Source organism: Convolutriloba macropyga, unplaced genomic scaffold, assembly GCF_964194025.1.
Source record: "Convolutriloba macropyga unplaced genomic scaffold, txConMacr16.3 SCAFFOLD_1595, whole genome shotgun sequence".
In the NCBI taxonomy this organism is placed as follows: Eukaryota; Metazoa; Xenacoelomorpha; order Acoela; family Convolutidae; genus Convolutriloba; species Convolutriloba macropyga.
In genome coordinates this window covers 21,278-42,376 of record NW_027449524.1, presented here as the reverse complement: position 1 = coordinate 42,376, position 21,099 = coordinate 21,278, and the positions used below count along the sequence as shown (strand labels likewise).

General features: G+C 36.1%; 1 protein-coding gene across 1 annotated transcript; it reads right to left on the bottom strand.

Annotated features, from left to right (window-relative positions):
* Positions 1-16,271: 16,271 nt before the first annotated feature.
* Positions 16,272-17,855, bottom strand: LOC142355111 (uncharacterized). The gene is made up of 2 exons (XM_075407378.1): positions 17,522-17,855; positions 16,272-16,398 (listed from the first exon to the last, which is right to left on the bottom strand). The coding sequence occupies exons 1-2, from the start codon at positions 17,710-17,712 to the stop codon at positions 16,272-16,274; spliced, it is 318 nt and encodes a 105-aa protein (XP_075263493.1). The 5' UTR covers positions 17,713-17,855.
* Between the last annotated feature and the right edge of the window lie 3,244 nt (positions 17,856-21,099).

Below are 21,099 nucleotides of genomic sequence, written 5' to 3'. Positions count from 1 at the left end.
ACTGTCTTCTTGTTTTTGATGATTCATGTGAAGAAATTTTTAACGATAAAGAGTTTTCAAAACCTGCGACTGCAGGTCGTCACGAAAATATAAGTGTTATTTACGTTAAGCACATTTTATTCCAACAAAGCAATTGGTCGAGAACAACTGACTTGAATACAACACACATCATCTTATTCAAATCACCACGTGATACTCAACAAATTGATTTAATTGGTCGACAGCTCAACAACACACAATTTCTTAAAGAAAGTTACGAGCTAGCTACCAAACAGCCTTTTGGTCATTTATTAATTGATTTAGACCCAAAGACCTCGGACGTTTTACGATACTGCTCAAACATTGTGCCACCAGGACCATCAATTTTTTAATTACCCTCTGCGAAAGCTGTAATAACAAATTTAACAAATGAAACAGAGAGAACTATGTATGCTGCGGCAAATGCTTCAGTCAACCGACATCAACTTAAAAAAACTGATAAAGACAGCTTCTTAAAACTTTATTCAATTTCTCTGCGAGTGTTTTCTCAACGTAGTCAACGGTAATGTTGTGATTAATAAAAAACTAATTGAAACTCACGAAAAATCATTTCGAAAAATATTATCAAAACGAACAGGTTTGAAGGAAAAGAAAAGAATTTTTTGCAGAGAATCAGAATTGTTAAAAACGGTTAGTTTCCCGTGTTATTCGTACTTGATGGAATCATAATGCATACAGAAGAGTTCATTTTAATTCCAAAACGAATGTTTATAACGAAGCAAGCCCCGGAAAAGCGAAATTATTGAAAACCCACAATATAAAAACAAAACTATTCAGTTATCACTTATGCAACGAAACAAGCTAATAAATGACGAGAATGTAGAACAAACAGATAGAGTGATCCAAACAGATCCAACAAACTTTGAACGAGATGTAGATAAAGCAGATAGAGTGGTCCAAACGGATCCAACCAAATTTGAAGATGAAAAAATGGAGGCTTCTAGTGATGACAGTGAAATGGATCCAATTGTCACAAAAAAACCAACAGTTGAATCCTTTGAGTCGATAATGAAAAACGTAAAGTTAAAAGAAGGTCACAAAATCAAACGTGCGGAAACAGTACTTGATTTCATTCTTCAATCAAACCAAATCACTATTGGGGAAGAGAGCCAAATAATTTACATTGACAATAAACCCACGGATGTACAAGTTTCATCTTTTTTGTATAATTTGCAACAACCAACCAAGAAAATTGATCAGGAGGCATATTCAAAAATCTTGTTAGTTCTTCGACTTGAGCCTGGTCTTGTCTCAAACACTTACGCCAAGCAAATATTGGAAAGCTATGAGAGCGAACAAGAATTTTTCCCAACGCAGCAAAGTCCGCAAACAGGACGCGGTACTCCAAAACGAACCACAACACAAAAAGAGAAAAAAAACCGAAACGACAAACCAAAAAAAGGTCAAACAGAAAAAATGGTCTCGCTTCGTCTTCTGAGAGAAAAACATTAGAACAACTCTACTCAAGAGGTCCTGCATCATTTGGAAGCTCAAAACGATTACAAAAACACAGGAAACAGTTGTTAGCAAAAGTCAAGTCCTATTTAGATACTAAGCCGTCCTTAACAAAATACCGCTCGATTAGAATGCAATTTCCCAGACTTAAAGTGATTGTAAAAGATATTAACGAAATTTGGTCATTGGATTTAGCATTTGTTGACAACCTTGCAAAATACAATCGCGATGTTAAGTACCTTTTGGAAGCAGTTGATTGTCTGTCACGGTACCTTAGAGTGGAACCAATGAAAACGAAATATGCAACAGAAGCAGCCGATGCATTCAAAAAAATAATCAAATCTAAACAACCCAAAAAGGTATGGGTTGATGATGGAACAGAATTACTTGGAGCTTTCAAAAGACTGTGCAACTGACGAGCAATTCATTTGTATAGCACTTTTAGTGAAAAAAAGTCTGTTTTTGCCGAACGAAATATTCGTTCACTGAAAAATATCATTCATAGGTACCTTGAAGAAAAATGGACTTATTCCTACATTGACAAATTAGACGACTTTGTGAAAACAATAAAATCACGTGTTAACCGGATAACTAAACTTGCACCAAACAAAGTTACAAAAAAAGACGTACCGCGGCTTATTTCCTTGAGCGCTGAAACAACTGTTTCTCAAAAACCTAGCTTCTTTGTTGGAGATTTTGTCAGAATTGTCAAAAAAGACAAAGCTTTCAGAAAGGGCTACGAACAATCGTTTACTGACAAAGTTTTCGAGATAACAGATATTCCGAATTGTTTCCGCCATCATATTCCCTCATTGATGCAAACAAAGATAAAATAGAAGGAAAATTTTATCAATCAGAATTGCAGCTTGTTCGGGTAAAGGAAGATGAGTAGAAATCGTTTTGACGATGAGTTCACTGTGCATGTTATTTCGTCAGCTTCTATGCAAATATTTGAGTCAAACACTCTGGCTTCTTTTCGCAATTTTTCCAATGATGAAATTCAACTCTTTGGTGACTGGAGGGTGGCTCTTAGCGAAATAATTTTTCCGACAAAAATTGAGCACGTCGTGAATGGAGATTTAATAGCATACAGTCTTAAGGGGTACGAAGACTCTCAAAAAATTTCGTCTGATGCTAATGTCATTTCTCGGCCTTACAATGGAGAAAAACTTTCCTTCATGACTGGCAATTTTGACAATGTTAATCAACTTCTAGGTACTATCAAGCGAACAGTTGGATTACCCAATTTTTCGTTTCGAGAAATCAAGAGTACTGGAAAATACGAAATAATTTTTGGTAAATATGAAGGAATAACTTTCTAGTGAGGAAATACCGAGCATTGTGGGTTTTACAGGAATTCCAGATGGACGCGGTGTACATATTGGCTACAAAATGGGTACAGTTACATCAAATAAGTTAATGAAGAGTGATGAGACAAAAGCATACTTTGGAGAGTTCCCTGCTGATCTATGCGCGGGAAAGCATCTAATATTCATTTACACAAACATTATTGAATATCAGCATGTTGGTGACGCAAAAGCTCCGCTATTGCGAGTCATTGATTCAAAACAACGTCTGAAAAACGGTAGCGTGTGCGAACTTGAACCAACACATCGAATTGTTTTTTCAAATTTAGACTATAAAAAACTGTTATCAAACACTATACAATCAATTTTAATTGAGCTTCGCACTGAGACAGGACAATTGGTTCCTTTTTCGGGAACAGGTAAAGTTATTTTAACTTTACAGTTCAAAAAATTTTCTGACTAGTATGGATTCCTATTACGCCAATCAGGTGACATCCTTACCTCATTTTTCTGGCCACTATAGACAAAGGGGAAGTGGATTTGGGCTTTAGCTGCGGAAATAGGAGGCGTTGCTTTACCACTGGCTCGAGCTTTATTCTTCCGACTGCAAAACGTATCGGGAGAGAGCTTTTAAAACAGGGTGTTCCCGAACTTGTAGATGTAGTCTCAAAGAAAAAATCGCCAAAACAAGCCTTAAAAAACACAGTCTCAAACACCATCAAAAAACAAACAGGAGGACGAGCGCGGCAACAACGAACAAGGAAACAAATTGGAAGCCGTTCAAATAAGTTAACAAAAAAGCGTAAAACTTCATTCGTTTCAAAGTCAAGAGCTCCAAAAAGAAGTCGATCAGATTTTTTTTGCAAAGGTGAAAGATGATTGCTAATTTATTACCAACAGAGGCAACTCACAGTTCCCTCGATCTGTTTGAAAAACCATCCCTCTTAGTAACATTTGACGGAAGTTTTTGTCAAAAACTGGGCCCGGTGTATAGCCCCAATGGTCCAATGTTGGAATTTGAAGTTGCTGGCGACAGAAATAACTTTATTGATTTACAAAAAACATTCCTGGAAGTCAAAGGTAAAATTGTTCAGTCGTCTGAAGCAAATTTAAAATATGACGGTACAGCTGCTGCAGATGTGACTAAAACTGACGCTCCATACTTTTGCAATAATCTGCTGCATTCACTGTTCTCTGACTGTACTGTGTCAGCCAACGGACTAAAAATACCAAATGCGAATGGAAATTATGCTCACAAAAGTTTTATTGAGACTGAGTTCTCACACAACAAAGACGCAAAAAACACTTGGTTAGCTTGTCAAGGCTATTCGTATGAGGAAAACCCTGGAACCTTATCAACTGCTGAAATAAATAGAAGAAAAGCTTTAGTCAGACAGTCAAATGAATGCACGTTTTACGGAAAGGTTGCAGTCGACTTTTTCACTTGTGACAGGCATCTAATGAGCGTTGTAACTCTTCGGATCGCCTTTAGAAGATCAATTGATGACTTTGTTATTATGTCAGATGATGCTGCTGAGCATTATAAAGTGAAAATTGTTGAAGCAAATTTGTATGTGCGCAAGATGACTTTGAACGATGAAGTTGTGTCGGCCATTGAAAAAACTTTGCTTAATAGCCCGGCGTCCTATTCATACCTTGAAACCCTTACAAAAACATTTTTGGCTTCTACTGTTCTTCACAGCTGGAAACAAGAAGACATATTTGCCAGGGAACCAATCCGAAGATTGGCTTTATGTCTGAACACAGACGAAGCTTTTCTCGGTAACAATAGACAGGATCCATTTCATTTCCGTAAATTTGATTTGGAACAGATTTATATCTATCGAAATGGAATGCCAGTAACAGATAGTCCAATATCAACAAATGATGATAAGCGTCTTTACTTCAATACTATATCAGACTTAGCCTATATTGACAATGGTCATGGCATAAGTTTGACAGACTACCCAAACCATTTTATGATGGTTTTTGACTTGACCAGTACTCAACAAGCTTCTCACGATTTCATTCATCCCGAGCTAACAAATTGCTCAATTTCAATCGAGCTGAAATTTTCGGTTGCCTTGCCCAACAATATTGAAATTTTCATTATTGGCGAAAAAGCAAGCACAATTTTTGTGGATTCTGCGCGCCGGGTTTCAAAAAATCACATTTTAACTAACTAATGGATGAAGATGATATCAATGACCTCATTCAAAAATGTAGAAAATTGAAATACAAATTTCGTGGTGTACTCGCTGCCAACAACTTTCCGCAAAAAATCCGAAAAAATAGTTTTCTCATCGTAAATACTTCACCCTCGAACAGCCCTGGTACACACTGGCTTCTTCCATGCAATCGAATCGATAAAATGATTTTTGCGGACCCCTTGGGACAATCGATTATTGTCTATAGAGAATTATATCGCCGACTCTCTGATTCTAATGCACAAATATGTCAATTTCTCGAACATGAACCAATTCAGAGTCAAAACTCAGAACTGTGTGGACTTTTTTGTATTTATATTGCGCATGTTATATTTAGTGTAAGACAAATTGTAAAAATTAATGATATTCAATTGCTTCGCTTTGCACTTCATATGATGTTTTAATAATCTGTTGAATAAATATTTTTTCAAAATTTAATTTTTTCTTCAAATACAAGACGAACAAAGACTAATTCAGAATCAATATCTAACTTTCCATAACCACTCACAAATATGTCCATAACTTTACAAAAAGCACCAGAATGAGGACAACATAAAATGTTTTCAACTCGTTTTAAAGTTTCTGTACAAATTTGGTCAGTTTCAGTTTGTTCATGGCCGGTTGCTGCTGAGATGGTATTGTGGATTGTTTTCTGTGCGATTCCTGTAGTTTTTGTCGCCAACTTCTTTGTCGTGGTCAACATCATTGCTGTGGTTGAAATGGGAAGACGCTTGTGAACCGTTGCTGGGTCAATTTTTTCTCCTGTTTTGTCATTGAAGTCAACGGCTAATTTCAACTTTGTATATACATCTCCATTCGTTTCCAGTTTTGAAGAATTTGAAAATAGGTGTTTGAAAGTTGTGAAAAGGCAGGGGACAGCAAATGATTTGCTTTGCTTTGTAGAACCAACATCAGTTGAGCTATCAATCAGAAGGTGAAAATGGTTAGTTGCAATTTGGCAAAACGTGGACTCAAAGTGTGGACAAACTGCATAAATAATCAAACTCGTAATGTCTGTTGACTTTTGATCAACAATTTTGAATCTAAATTGTTTCTGAAATTGTTTGAAATAACTTGGAGAACGTTCATACATTGCTTCCACCATCCTTGCTCTCGAGCTTAGGCCTTTTATTTGGTGGTGGTTTTGTAGAACAGTCTTTTACTGACTTTTCTTCTGATTCAAGTATCTTCTCTGCCGTATTGACCGAGCTCCCAAATTCTTGCAAAGTTAACGAAATTCTCTGTTCAAACTCGTAATCTTCTGCTGTCTTTTTAAACAGTTTCAGAAACACATACGTTCCTGTCCTTTCATAAGTTTTCAGCGTTGCCCTTATTAAACGCTTATCAGTTTTGGAAATATCAAAATAGCAATCTCCAAATTCTGTATCTTTAGTGGAAGTGAAAGGCATAGTGTGAAACTTGTTTTTATTTCTTTCAAGTATTCTAATGTCTAAAGATTCAAACTAATGGCGGCGGCAGGTTGGGATTAAATCAGTGCAGTCATTTAGTCTAATTAAATCCAGCTGACATGTGAATACAGAGTCAAGTACGCCTATGGCGTACTTGATTCTGTCTCTTGCATTCACTTTGGATTGTATAATTAATTTCAGATCTGACCTTAGATATTAAAAGTGTGTAACAATAGTTGGTGGTCCGTTCTACCACAAATTCTGAAAATTAAAAACAGATGTGATCCTAGGTGTGACGTTAATACAAGCACACGTTGAATTTCATATGAGTGCTTGTATTTGTGCTTGTATTTGTAAATTTAAAACAGATGTGACCCTGGGTCTGAGGTTACTAAAAGCACGCGTCAAGTTTCATATGAGTGCTTGTAATTGTGTACGGAAAATTCAAAACAGATGTGACCCTGGGTGTGCCGTTACTAAAAGCACACGTTATATGAGTGGGAGCGTGCAGTAATTGTGTAGGGAAAATACAAAACAGTTGTTAACGTAGATAAAAAATGCAATGCAAAGTAAATTTGATTGGTGGTCCGTTATATTCTTAAAGTAGAAATTAAAAACAAATGTGATCCTAGATAAGCGTTGTGCTTAAAACGAATTTGCACCACTAAAATCATTGCGTTCATTTCTTTTGGTTCCTCTTGCTAAACAGTCAATCTCTACTTGAAACCTTTTGGTTCCTCTTGCTAAACAATTTCACTCTCTACTTGAAACTGGTGTTATATTTTGATTGTTATAATGTCTGTGAAAATTCTTTCTGAATCTGCAATTTCTCGAGAACGAACACTTGTTTATCAGACATTGTACGAAAACTTTGTCGTCTTGATTCAACAGAAAAAAATTGGCGATGTTTGGACAGTATACCAGCATTGTTTAATTCCAAAACTCTTTATAAATGCAATTGCAGCTCTACCTAACAAAACGGAGCCTTCTGGGAGCAGTATTATTACTTCGGGTGGTTTCTTGCCTCCGAAAACTACGCCTGCTTTCAAAAACTACGATGTTGACACCTTGACAGACGAAGTGCGGAGGATATTCTATCGCTACGATTGTGAGTGTGTTCCACTTTCTGAAAATCAACTCGGAGTTTATCGGTCATGTGATGAATTGGCGGATATGTGGGGACTCAAGTCTGCGCCCGATTCTCCAGCCAGTCTCACAAGTGAGCCAGTGACGCCTGCACTGGACCCTAGTCCTACAGTTACTCCTACTCCTAGCCCATCCCTATTTGCGGAAATCAGTAAAAATTGTCAACAAAAGTTTTGCAACGGAAATCAAGATATGGACTTGAGCATTCTATCCGGAACAAGCTTTCATACACCACAACAATCTCATTCAGCATTTTTTGAAACGCCGGAAAGCGGCGAGACACCGCAAGTTTGTGCAGCTCCTAAAAAACGAAGACCAGAAAACAACCTGATGGATATCTTTGATATTTAAAACTAAAACTATAAATATATGCGTGCTTTAGATTGCTTAACAGTTGTGTATCTCTCATTCGTTCAATTGTGTTTATTGGCTTTGTACAATTTTTTGATATAGACTTAATTCACAATAAAAATCTTCAACCTTTTCATAATGAATTGAACAAGTTCAATCATGTTCCACATGAATTGAGGATATTGAACTTGTTTGAACTAGTTCATTAAATGAACTTGCAAATTTTTATCGCTCTTTCGTTAATATACGGGTCTATTTAATATTTTAAGAATTATTCAAAAAATATTTCTTGAAAAAATTGCAATTTTTTGAAATATTTCGAAAAATGAAATATTTCACGAAAGCAATGTTAATTATTAAGTTAAATGACGCCAATTAATCAGGAAATTAAAGAATACCTTTGCTCCATTTAGTTTTGCATTCAAAAGCTCTTGTTTGGAGCAAAATGTTGCAAAGAAATTTCGAAAGTTAAGGGCAAATCCATAATTCGAGAAAAAAGTTGTCAACAACTGAAATTGTCACTCTGGTGTTTTTGTTGGCAAAACAAAGAGCCTTTTCCAACACTGACGTTCTAGTGAGATTGTTCTAGTGCTTGTTCGTGTACTGTTTTTACTAAACAAAAGTTTGAAATCTTTATTTTTGTATTTTCTGCATAAACATTTTCACCATATTCTCTTGAACTAAAAAAAAAACTCAATTTTTGATTTATACCAGCCGAAACTCACGATCAACGAAAACGAAAGCAACTTAGCGAAAAGTTTAAGGAGTAGCCTGCTATTGATCGATGTAACAGGTACCACCTTTCTATCGAAAACAGTCTTTTTCTCAACAATTTTTACAAAAAAAACAAAATATTTTTTTGTAATGATCCAAAAGCAAAGAAAAATTTACCTTAATTGAACGGGGATAGGCTCATACGATGGACAATTGTCCCCGCTATCAAAGATCTCAGAAGCTCCAGTTTAAAAAAATTACTGCAACATGGTTTTTTTCGCATTTTTTCTTTTGTTATTTTAGTTAATCCCACTTTATCCCAAAAAGTGAAAAAATGCCATTTTTTAACATGAAGGAGACATTTTTACCCTTACTAAACAAAAGTTTTTCTGTAATGGGAACCTGTTAGAGAGCTGATGAAGTAACATAAGTATAACGTTTTTCTTTATTCTTGGAGAAAAAGCCTAATCCCCTTAATCCTTTTGATCAAAAAAATTGAAAAATTTAAAAAAAGTGATGTTTTCTTTCAATTGTTTACACAAAAGTTTCATATAGGAACACTCCATCAACAAAAAGGTCCTCTTGTGCTTCTCAGTCATGTTTGTCAACACATGAACACCTGATAAAGTCCTTTTTTTTCGAGGTCAAAGTCATCTAGAAAAACTCAGCTTTCGATGCAGTTTCAACTGCTGTTTTTTTAATAGTTTTTCTAATCAATGCAGGCCTTTTTTTGTATAATAAACCTTAATGTAGAACCTTAGTGTAGATGCCTTTATATGCTCCTTGACATGCATGCTTCCAAGACATGAAACAAGAACTTTATCACTTTCGAAATTTTCAACTTTTACTAAAGTTATTCTTAATTGTATATTAAAACCATAAAAATGGAAGGTACATTCAATCTGCATGCTTTTTGAACCATTTTTTTGGTTGTTTAACTTCTGTGTCTGCTTTGACTGAGTGACAGTCATTTTTAAGTTTGAATTTGATTTTTTGGCGCGCTTTCAAGTTTATTTCAATTTGATTGGCTAATTTCAAATTCAAATTTGCGCGCGCAAATTTTCAAACTTTGCACAGCATAACAGTGAGCTAAGATTGAAATCAGCCATATTTGAGAACTCTTGCATTGATAAACCGTTTGTTCAAAATTATCTTGAAAATGCCAGAAAAGTGTAACTTTTGTGACAACGTTTACAGCAACAAAAGTAACCGTGCTCGTCATGAACGCACTGTTCATGCTGACGAGAAAGGTATACCCTTATATCGGTGTTCCATTTGTCCAGTTACTCGCCGTCAATTATCTGAAATTCAAAGTCACCTCTCTGACTGCCATGGCAGATTTACAAATCTTTGTCATTATTGTAATCTTGCTTTCAACGACAAAAACTCGTTTAACGAACACATCAGAAAACAACACGTGTTACCTGTTCTTGACAACTCGAGAGTTGTCAATCCAATTGTGCATCAACAGGGACAACAACAACAACAACGACAACAGCAACAACAACAACAACAACAACAACAACAACAACAACAACAGCAACAACGAGGTACCCTCACATAGTCAGCCTTTAGAAAGAGTCTCCAGTCTTATCGTATTGTAGATAGTAACAACACCGTTGGCCTTCTCGATTTCATGACTGCTCAGAGAGATGAAGTCAGTGACATTATAGAACAAAAAACATTGAACGAAGGTCCACAAAAAGTTCAATTCAGTGCGAAACTATCACTTCATAAAGAAGCGCGCGACAACGGAGAGGCATCGGACATTGATATCTACGCCAATTCAGAAATGACACCTGTTCATCATCAATTGTCTGACGAAACGTTTTTTCACAGGGTGGAAAAGATGCTCACTGTCCTCTTCGTTTTCGCATCTAATGGAAGTGGTTGGATTCTTCAAAAAATTCTGTGTGTTGATTTAAAATTCGCTAAATTTTCGCCAATACGTGGTTCATCTTTTATTGAGCTGCTCCTCTGTCTTCGTAATCAACGCGTTTTATTGAATATACGCAACCATGTTGATTTCCAATGTTTCAACTACTGCTTCACCGCTTGGTACCATGAACTGCACGGACCCAACTTAGCTGACCCTTCACGAGACATTAGAACACAATTGACTAACCCGGCTACATACAGGAAACCTGAGGCAATCAAAGCCCGCGGTGAGTTTTCTATGCCAATGGGCTTTCACGATATTCATCAGTTCGAAATCATGAATGACGTGCAGGTCAACGTGTTTCAATTTTCAAAAGGAGACCTCCTTCCTATGTACGTCTCCAATAACAAGAACATTGCACCAACGATGGATCTTCTACTCCTGTTTAACGAAGATGTACATCATTATGTTTTGATCAATAACCTCACTAAACTGGTATGCACTGTGAAAGAAAAACAGTTCACAAACAATTTGCGTCTTTGCAGGAACTGTTTTGCTTTTTCCCACTCTGAAGAGCAACATCAAGTTCACGATGATGCATGTCGAAACCATGCACCAGCAACAATAAAGATGCCCGGCGATGATAAAAATTCTTCCCGTTCAAAAAATTTAAGGCGCGATGGTTTGCTCCATTCACTATTTACTTCGCCTTTGAGTCGTTTCTAATGCCAGTCTCATCTTGTCCAGCTAATCCGGACGCATCTTCAACTGAAGTTATCGAACAACACATACCCTCCGGTTTTGCTCTGACTTTGATTGAGAACGGTTTTTCAACACTAAAAGAATTCGTTATCGATAGCTCCGAAAACTGCATGACAAATTTTATTAAAAGAATACATGAGATGGCGCGAGAAGTATACTATGCAAAGAGACGATTTCCAGTATATTTGGGACAACAAGTGCCAAATCGAAGTAGTACAATTGAGTGTTGGATTTGTGAAGAACTTTTCGGACCCGAAGATACGAAAGTGTTGGACCATTGCCACCACCGCGGAGATTTCCTTGGTTTTGCTCATGAAAAGTGCAACTGGATAAGACGCACAATCAATTTCACTCCCGTAATTGGTCACAACATCGCTAACTATGACCTTCACCACGTATGCTTGGCACTTCGCGAAATTGAACCAACAACAACAATAAGCGTCATCCCATCTACAGATGAGAAGTACATATCGATGACGTTCGGTGTCCTGATCAAAACAGTCACGGGGAGAGATGGAAAAGTCAGAAAAATTTACGAATATTTACGCTTCATCGATTCTTTCAAGTTCTTAACTTCATCCTTAGAAAAGTTAGTTGCTAACCTGCCCGCTTCGGCTTTCGCAATTTTCGATTCAATGTTCGATAGTGACCAGTCAGCTGATGCTCTAAATTTGATTAAAGAAAAAGGAATATACCCCTATTCGTGCATGACTGACCGCTCAAAGTTCGCAGAAACAGAACTTCCTCCACTCGAGAAGTGGAAAAACAGCCCAGACAATGGAAAATTGCAAATAACAGAGGATGAACTGCAAAAAGCAAAAACTGTTTTTAATACTTTCCAATGTTGTAACCTTGAAGGATATCATAACTTATATCTGAAGTGCAATACATTCTTGCTTGCGTGCGTGTTTGAAGCGTTTCGGAGACTGTGTATGAACACATATGGACTGGACTGTGCACATCACTACAGTGCCTCAAACCTTGCTGGTGATGCATTTCTTAAAATTTGCCGGGCCAATATTCAATTGTTGACAAATAGGGAACATCTGGAAATTGTTGAAAATATGATTAGAGGAGGTCTCGCATCGGTGTACGATGAACGTTACTTCAAGGCAAACAACAAGTATATGGAGAATTACGACAGTGCGCTCGAGTCGACTTTTGATTTCATGGTAGATGCTAACAACTTGTATGATGGCGTCATGAAAACAGAGCATCTACCCGTTGGTGACTTTTTGCTGGTGGAAGTCCCACTCGAGCAGGTACTCAATACACCAACAGATTCTCCCATAGGTTACATCCTTGAAGTAGATTTGATGTACCCACACAATATACGAGACCTCCATCGTGATTTCCCTCTCGCGCCAACAAAGGAAATAGTACCCGATGAGTGGTTGAGCACTTACCAGAGAGAGTTGAAGTTCAATGTCAACATGCCGCGGTCATCTGTCCCCAAGTTACTACAAACAGTTACGGACAAAAAGCGGTACACTCTCCATTACCGGAATCTTCAACTTTATGTACAACTTGGTCTGGTTGTTGACAGAGTACATCTTGTGCTCCAATTCTCGCAAGAAAACTGGATGGAGCCCTATATCAGATTAAACACGGAAAAAAGACAGACCGCGCGGAACAAATTCGAAGAAAATTTGTTCAAACTTATGAACAATAGAGCTTATGGTAAAACCTGTGAGTCAAAAAGAAGGAGAATGAAACTTACCTTAGCGCAGAATGCAGATCAAGTGCTCCAGAATGTCTCACGCTTTACCTTCAAGACATTCAAAATTTTCGGCGAAAATTTAGCTGCTATCACGCACGACCCAAAGAGAATCTAGTGGGATAAGCCATTGGTGGCGCGACAATTCTAGAATTAGCTAAATTTCAAATGTATAGGTTTCACTATCATATAATAAAGCCGCATTTTGATTGTCGCCTGCTATATTCTGACACAGACAGTCTTTTATATAAAATTAGATCTGACGATTTCTACCAGGAATTAGCAGCAAAACCCACTATTTTGTCAGAGTTTGATTTTTCAAATTATCCTAAGGAGCATCAACTTTTCAACAACAACAACAAACTCGTCGTTCTCAAATACAAAGATGAATTCGCAACTTTTCTCAAAGTTTGATGAAACTTCTCGCATATTTTTTGTATTTAGATTCCCGAAAAATCTCTGCAAAAAGTGTTACCAGAGCTGCCAGGGAACAATTAACGCACCAGAAATACAAAGACGCTCTGTTCCTCTCATCCACACTACGAACACCGAACAACAGAATTGTGTCAGACCGTCACGTTCTACAGACTGTTTCAATTAATAAACTGTCCCTGAGTGCCTTCGATGAAAAACGTTTCATTCTTGAGGGCGGTATTAAAACTTTGCAGCCACTGATCTTGAAATTTGCAGCCACTGAACTTTGCAGCCACTCCTTTAAAAATTGAAGCCACTGATCTTGAAAGTGATCCAGAGTGGGATGCACCAACGCAAGATGAAATTGAGGATCTCTTTGGGGAAGAATGAGAAACAGATAATGAGTCGGACAGCACGCTCCCTGCCTCCACTGAAAATTGTCAACCACCCGATCCTGCCCTTGAAAGTTGGGAGCCACCTGATCCCGGATTCAACAGAATAATAAACGAATCAGACTTGGATAGTGAGGATAATGTCGATTTCGAGGCAGTAATTGACGAAGAATCTCCACTCAATTGTCCATTCATAGATTATGAAGCTGTTGAATCTGGGGATGGAAGAGAAATAACCGATTCGGAGGAGGAAGAAGCAATACCACCGCGTAAAAGGGGGCGACGCACATAAAAAATAGCAATTTTCAGCCTTATTTTTACGTCTGTAACTGTTAAGATTGTGTTTTATGTCTTATATTCCAATTAAAACTGTTTAACCTACTCTATTTTATCCCCATTTGTATATATTTTCCCTATGATAATTCAAAACATTTAAATATTTGCATTTTTTCCTTCGTTTCGTGCTAATTTTGATGTAATTTTTTGTTAAAAATGGCTCAATTTTTGTTCAAAACCCATTTCAAAGCTCTAACCTACCCGTGCTTAACACTGGTTTCAGAAATAACGCTTTTTATCGTGATTTGTAACCTTTCGATTGTACAGATTTTGTGTTCAGTTTTGGTTCAGTTTCTCAACCCAAGTTTGTGTTGTTTAGCTAAATTTCAATTGCTAGATTTGAACAAATTGCGTGGTTTGGTTCTACAGTAAATTCACAGTTTATATCCAGTCTTTCTGATAAGTCTAAATATTTCACTCTTTGATAAGAATAAATAATTCCCTCAAAGGAGGGGGGAAATGTTTGGGTAATAATTCGGCATAAACTGAATAATTCCTTCAAAAGCGGGAAATGGAGGGGGAATAGGTTTGGATAATAATTCGGCGGTCCCTGCATGTAAAAGGTTGGGTTGTCCTATCCCATGCAAAAGGTTGGGTTGTCATAGCGCATGTAAAGGGTTGGGTTGTCCTTCCCAATGCAAAAGGTAGGGTTGTCCTCAGGACAACCCTCTCTCTTACATGGGATGACAACCCCCCCCCCCCGATCTTCCATGGTGTAAATGTTACTACTAATGTTAGAGTTATAACCTGCTTTTTGTAAGAAGATAATCTTGCAAAAAAATCTCGTGCAAGTTCAAGTTTTTTTAATCGACTTTAGATTGGGTTGATTGAAGTGGACGAGCATTTTGACTAAAAGAAGCCGTTTCTGCTAATTTACCTAATTATTACGTTCAATTTTTTTCTGCTGCATAATCTTGTTTATACTTATGCTCTGTTCTTGTGTTTATTTTTGTTGATTACTCACATTTATACTGTATTTGTTCAAAAAAAAAAATTCAATTGGGACAGCCAAAAAGACCTTATTTCAAAAAAATGAGAAACAAGGTGACTGTAGCTGAAAAGTGCAGAGAAAATTTTACCTTAGTTTAGTTCATATACACTATAGCACAGCAAAGCTACGTATATCAAAATATTTTTTGAAAACTATTATATATATATATATATATATATATATATATATATATATATATATATATATATATATATATATATATATATATATATATATATATATATATATATATATATATATATATATATATATATATATTAAAACAACATTTTGTGCTCAAAATTTGTTCTCTATTAATTCATCATTACATTTTTAGCTTTTTCAACGTCCAGCAGTCAGTTTGTATAGTTTTGATACGGGTTTCGTCATATATTTCATTTCAAATTTCTGCCACTTTTTTCCAAATTTTTCCCTCAAAGAATTGTCGCTCCAAGAGTTTTTTAATTGTTGCTTCCAAATTACCCAAGAGAATCCAATTGCTTTCCGATTGGGACTAATTAGTGACCATTCAAATACCTACCGTTCCTCTTCTAAGAAGAATTTGATGAAAAAATTAAATTCATGCAGAGGAGCATCATCTTTTAGAAAAATTAGTTCTTGAAAATTCAGTTTTTCCTCGGGCTTCTAAGACGTCAAAATTTTATTTAATGTGGAACTCTTAGCTTGTTTGAACATCAGAAAAAAAGGTTTTCACTCACCTTATTGTATTGTATCCCAACAGATAAATGATCACTCAAATTTTTTCTATCATTGTCAAAAAACCTTGTTCCAGTTCTTCGGGTTTTCCATATCTCTCGACACAATTCCTACGCTAGAGATGTAATGAGTCTGTTACTTTTGCATTCTTGCATGCTGTGTACAAGATTTCGATTTTGGACTAAGTCGTTTTTAGGTATTGGTTCCGAAAATATGACAAATCCAAGCGCAACAACGTGGCAAACAGCAAAAGAACAATGCAGTTTAATCATATTTTCTGTGAAAACGAGAATGAAAACTCGTCTTAAGCGTCAAATTTTTGTGCTTTTTTTCACGCCTTAGCGCAGATCAGTTGTTATGATCAAAAACAACGATTCAAAACAACAAATTATGTTATACGTAAAGTTTTGATACTATAGTGTATGTTTCGAAGTTTTAAGTACTTACTGCTCCCTGCATTGTACCAACAGGGTAGTAATAGTTTGCCTCTGCTTGACAGGCCTTCGCGCCCTGGCAGGCGGGCGTGTTGGTTAGCACACCACAAGGCATGTATAAGTAGATCCTAAGAACAGAAAAGCACAAACATTTTTTATGTTTTTGTTTTCAAACAGATATGAACTTTTTAAAATTAGTTGCTAAATTTGTTAAATCGATTTGGAGCTAGGAAAAGTATTTGACAGGTGAACTTAATTGAGACCGAATCGACTGATTTAGTATCCCTCTAGAACTTACAAACTAGACATTAAATTTTAGACCGCTGTTTTCTATCGTATCTTACATTTTTGTCAAAAACAATAATACTTAATGCAATTTATTACCTATGATTTTCATTAAACATGAAATTAGCTAAACATAGAAAGGTGCTTGGAAAATTGGTCAACAGGGCGGACGGACTGTTTTATTCTTATTGGTCAATTCATTTCAATTGTTGATAAATCACTAGATCGCGGAACAATTAGCGTTGGTTTGTTTGCGGTCGGGTGGCATTCCACTCGGCCTATCCGTGTCCGCAACACCCCTCTGGAGGGGTGGTCGCAGCTACAGATAACTTCCTGTACTCAAGTTTACAAAATACCGTTTTTAATCGGCCAATTGGAGCTCCAGTTATAATCTAATAGCACATTTTACGTAAATTGTCGTCTGAAATTCTCATTTTTTGAGAAATGCGGCGGCCACGACATTACTAGACATTCAAGGACTATACGTAGAAAATTATGCGCCACTGAATTGAATTATAAACTATATCGAGGTCAGAACGAGAAAAGTTTGGAATTATGTTCGTTCCTTTTTGTGCTTTGTAAGATTAGTCAGTTTTTGAATCTATAGGTTAAAAATCTTGTAAAATCTTGTTATGATCATGGTGATTTTTTTAAATCTTAATAAGATCTTATTTCGTGAATTTCTTACGAGTTATTTCTTTATTTCTTCAAAGAACTTACGAGTTCGTACATATTTTGACTTTTCTTGCCAAAAATCTTACCAAAATTTTTCAAGTTTCCTATCTCTGAGTATTCTGTTTACCCCCCCTCCCCCAAACAATGCATTAATTGAAATTGGGGGCATAGAACCTCTGGGTGTAAAAACAGAGTTGGTTTCATTTTTTTTAGTAAACAGGTTTTGCGGAGCATTTAAGTTACTGATTGACAGAATACCATAGAGCTTTATTTTTGTATATATGACCTCACCTGCCATCTGCAGACCTGCGGCTGGTAAGGCCGAAAGGGTACCCTTTCAAGTCTATATAATCGGTCACGTTGTTGGAAGTGACATATAATTTACATTCAACTTCGTCTATTTCACACGAGTCGTATGAAATTGTCAAAGACACGAGAGAGAACAGATAAATAATGGTCAAAATAAGTGTCGAATGAGTCATTGTTGCTGATATTTGTCAACAAGAAGAACTGTTTTCTAGAAGCGTCAAGTAAAAATGCACAATTAATGATTTTACGAGAAACACCAACCCCACTCTGAAAAATTAAAAAAAAAGTAAAAATAAAAACAAAAAAAATAATATTTAAATTCTTGAAAAATTATTTCAGTGCACTACAGTGGGCAGCCTTTAACGGTATTTATAAATGAAATGCTAATTTTTCAATCTCAGTCAAAAACTTGCAAATTGTTGCGTAAAACTTACAATTTTAAAAAAATCATAATTCATGGTTTCAATTCCTATATTTATGTTGATAATCTGAATACAGTTCGCAGTTCCTCTTTTCTATAAAATCCAAAGTTGATTATTAAAAAGATGATGATTTGAAATGGTCAAAAATGAATTTTTCTGTTAGAAAAACGAAACTCCTGATGAGTAACCAAAAGTAATCAAACCAAAATTTTGTTTGATCCAAAATCCAAACTAACCCAGTTATTCATTTGTAGGTTGCAGTGGGCGGTTAAAATAAACATAAGTAGTTTATCAAAGTGGTAACAACAGTTAGAATGTGAAACGAAAACCCGGATTTCAAATATTAGCAGGTTATAGTTCAGGGTTGAGAATGAAAATAATTCAAAAATTTCGAACAACCCGAATTCGTTCATTTTTGGAACAACCTTTATATACGCCTCTGTTTGATATTTAAAGGCGCTGATTTACTGTTATGAAATTAATTTCGAGCACTAAAGCAAAACAGCAATTTTTAATGGTTTTTGGATTTAATATACCCCTTTTTCAAAGGGATTTTTGTCAGAGAGTAACGAGGATTACTATTGAGGAGCCAGAGAACAGAATGAAAAAATCTAGACCAAGATTTAGTGGGTTTTATGCCTAAAATCTCAGTCTCATCTGAGTACTGAAGTAATTTTTTTTGTTCCGACTCCACTTGTGGGGAGAGGAACTATATGCTCAACTATGGCGAGAGGTGTGAGGGGTATTAATAGAAAGCCCGTCAAATGTAGAGTATGAAGTTGAAAAGTTTTTTTTTAAAAATTTTGCACTGTTGAAGGAGTTATCGAGGTTTAATGATTTTGTGATCATTTAACTTTTCAAACTGATTTTGTCAACAATTTTGGAATTTCTTAAAAAATTGATAATTGTGGCACAATTATGTTTACATGTTCAGTATTTACGGGTGTTAGTAACACTGAAACAATATCTAGAATATTTTTGTCTCATCGAATTTTTAGAGAATTTTGGTTTTGGATCTACATTTTTAATTGCTCTCAAACGAAATTGGTAGCAACTATATTAGTCCTGTTGGTAGTTTTTTATGCGATTTTTCGCTTGACCGATTTTCATCTGACCCATTGGACTTTTCGTCCTTAAAATAGGAATAAACAGGTAGCGCACAGCGGGCATTAAGTTTCCTTAGAGGCACTAAGCCGCTGTTATTAGTCCTTCAAGTGGTTAGTGTGATGAAGCTACCGGAAAAGCCGTAGTTTAAGGATGAAAGATCATTTTTAGGAGTTTTCGAGCACAAAATGTATCAATTTTTTTGTGTTTTTTTGTCTTTTTTCGAATTTTTTGTTAGACCATTTTAAAATTAAGGCTAGTTAAAGTTGATGAAGGTCTTTTGCAAGACATAAGTACCTCTTATGAAGTCTTTAAGAGCTATATGTATTGATAATCCAAACAAAAACACTCAAATCTGTACTAATTTTTACAATTTTTTTCAAGCTTTTTGAAATCTTTTGTCATTTGTCGATGTTTTTTCAGTGTCAAGGAACCTCCTCTTGGGATCAATATTATTTCTTTGCACATTTTTCAGTGGTAACGAAACGGTTTTCAACATTTTAACAACAAGAAATCTATATTTTTTTTACAAACTTGCAATTTTTTTGACATTTGTTGTCATTATTCAAGTATTTCCAGACCCAGGGGCCAGAAAACCCCCTGAGGGGTTTGATAAAAAGTTAATGGGAAATCGCTAATATTAACTTGCTGAAAGTTTTAATAGGCATGGAATAGCTTAAAACTTTTAAATTTTTGCGATTTTTTAATAAACTTGTAAATTTTTGGAGAATTTTTGTCATTTTTTAGGTTTCTCCAGCCTCAATGGCCACATATTCTACTCTAGGGTTTCATAATAGGTTAGTAGTAGTAGTAGTAGTAAAAGACTTCAATTGACCAACTTATGGATTTTAATACAACACATCAGAAAGATCTATGCATATGGTACAAACAAGAAAATTTATCTATAGCTCCTACAACTAGGGAAAAAAAATAATTACAAAAATTAAGAACGACAAAACGCACAACGGCATTTAATGGACCAAATACAGGTCACGTCCGGATTAAACTTTGATTCACGCAGTGTGCAGAAAAAAGTTTTCATTAAAACTTTGTAGTTGGCTGGTGGCCTCAGGATGTTGAAGTTACCAGTGTCGCTGAAATCATTCACATAAATTTGTACCCGCTTAAAAAATTATTTAGCTGTCAGCTGCCTTTTCGTGGGGTTCACTACAATATGATCATGAGAGTTAGTTCGAAGCATTTTAGAATATGTCTTGATAGAGAAAAAGTCCTCGGATTTTATGCACGTATTGCCCAAAACAATGGAAATAAAGAAGCGAAGATCGCGTTCAATCAGTTGATAGCATATCGGAGTATTATTTGACGCACGAAGAAGTGTGTTGTATTCATTCCTTCCTTAGCACCAGCGTAAAACCTTCCAATGAAAGTTTTCTAATAATCTAAGCTGGCTGATATCAGCAAACCACGCTTGAGAACCATAAAGCAGAATTGACAGAACACAGGCGGAATATAAATTATACTTGACGCTGTTCGGTAAGCTGTAAGGCACATTATGTCGAAGATAATTGAAACCTCTCTGAGCTTTCGCTAGCTTGGTCCTAACATGAATACTCCACTTTAAGTTACTTGAGATTTCTATGCCTAAGAAACTTGTTTTGTCAACTTTTCGTATCAAATTGGTCCCAATACTCAAACCACTATCATACTTTTCAGATACTTGAAGATACACACATTTGTCAACGTTGAAGGTAAGATCATTGTCGGCAGCCCAAGTAAATAGCTTATCGAGGCCTTTCTGGCATTTGTTAAGAATGTCTTCTCCCGCACATGCCAACTTTGTGTCGTCTGCAAAGCAGAAACAGCTTAAGAATTCCGGTACGGACAGCATTTCGTCAAAATACACAAGAAACAGCAACGGTCCTAAGACACTTCCTTGCGGAACTCCACTAGTAACAATAATTTCATCTGATAAAGTCCCATTGACACTTACTCGTTGCGATCTATCACTTAAGTAGGAAAAAAAGGGTTTTAAAAATTATTATCAAGGCCATATAAAGCTAACTTGTCAAGCAA

Bases quoted from the DNA above. Each gene is read 5' to 3' on its own strand.
- LOC142355111 (XM_075407378.1), bottom strand. From the start codon at position 17,712: ATGACTCATTCGACACTTATTTTGACCATTATTTATCTGTTCTCTCTC. The intron at 16,399-17,521 runs GTGAGGTCATAT...TTCTGTTCTTAG, and splicing joins CGCAGGTCTGCAGATGGCAG to GATCTACTTATACATGCCTT.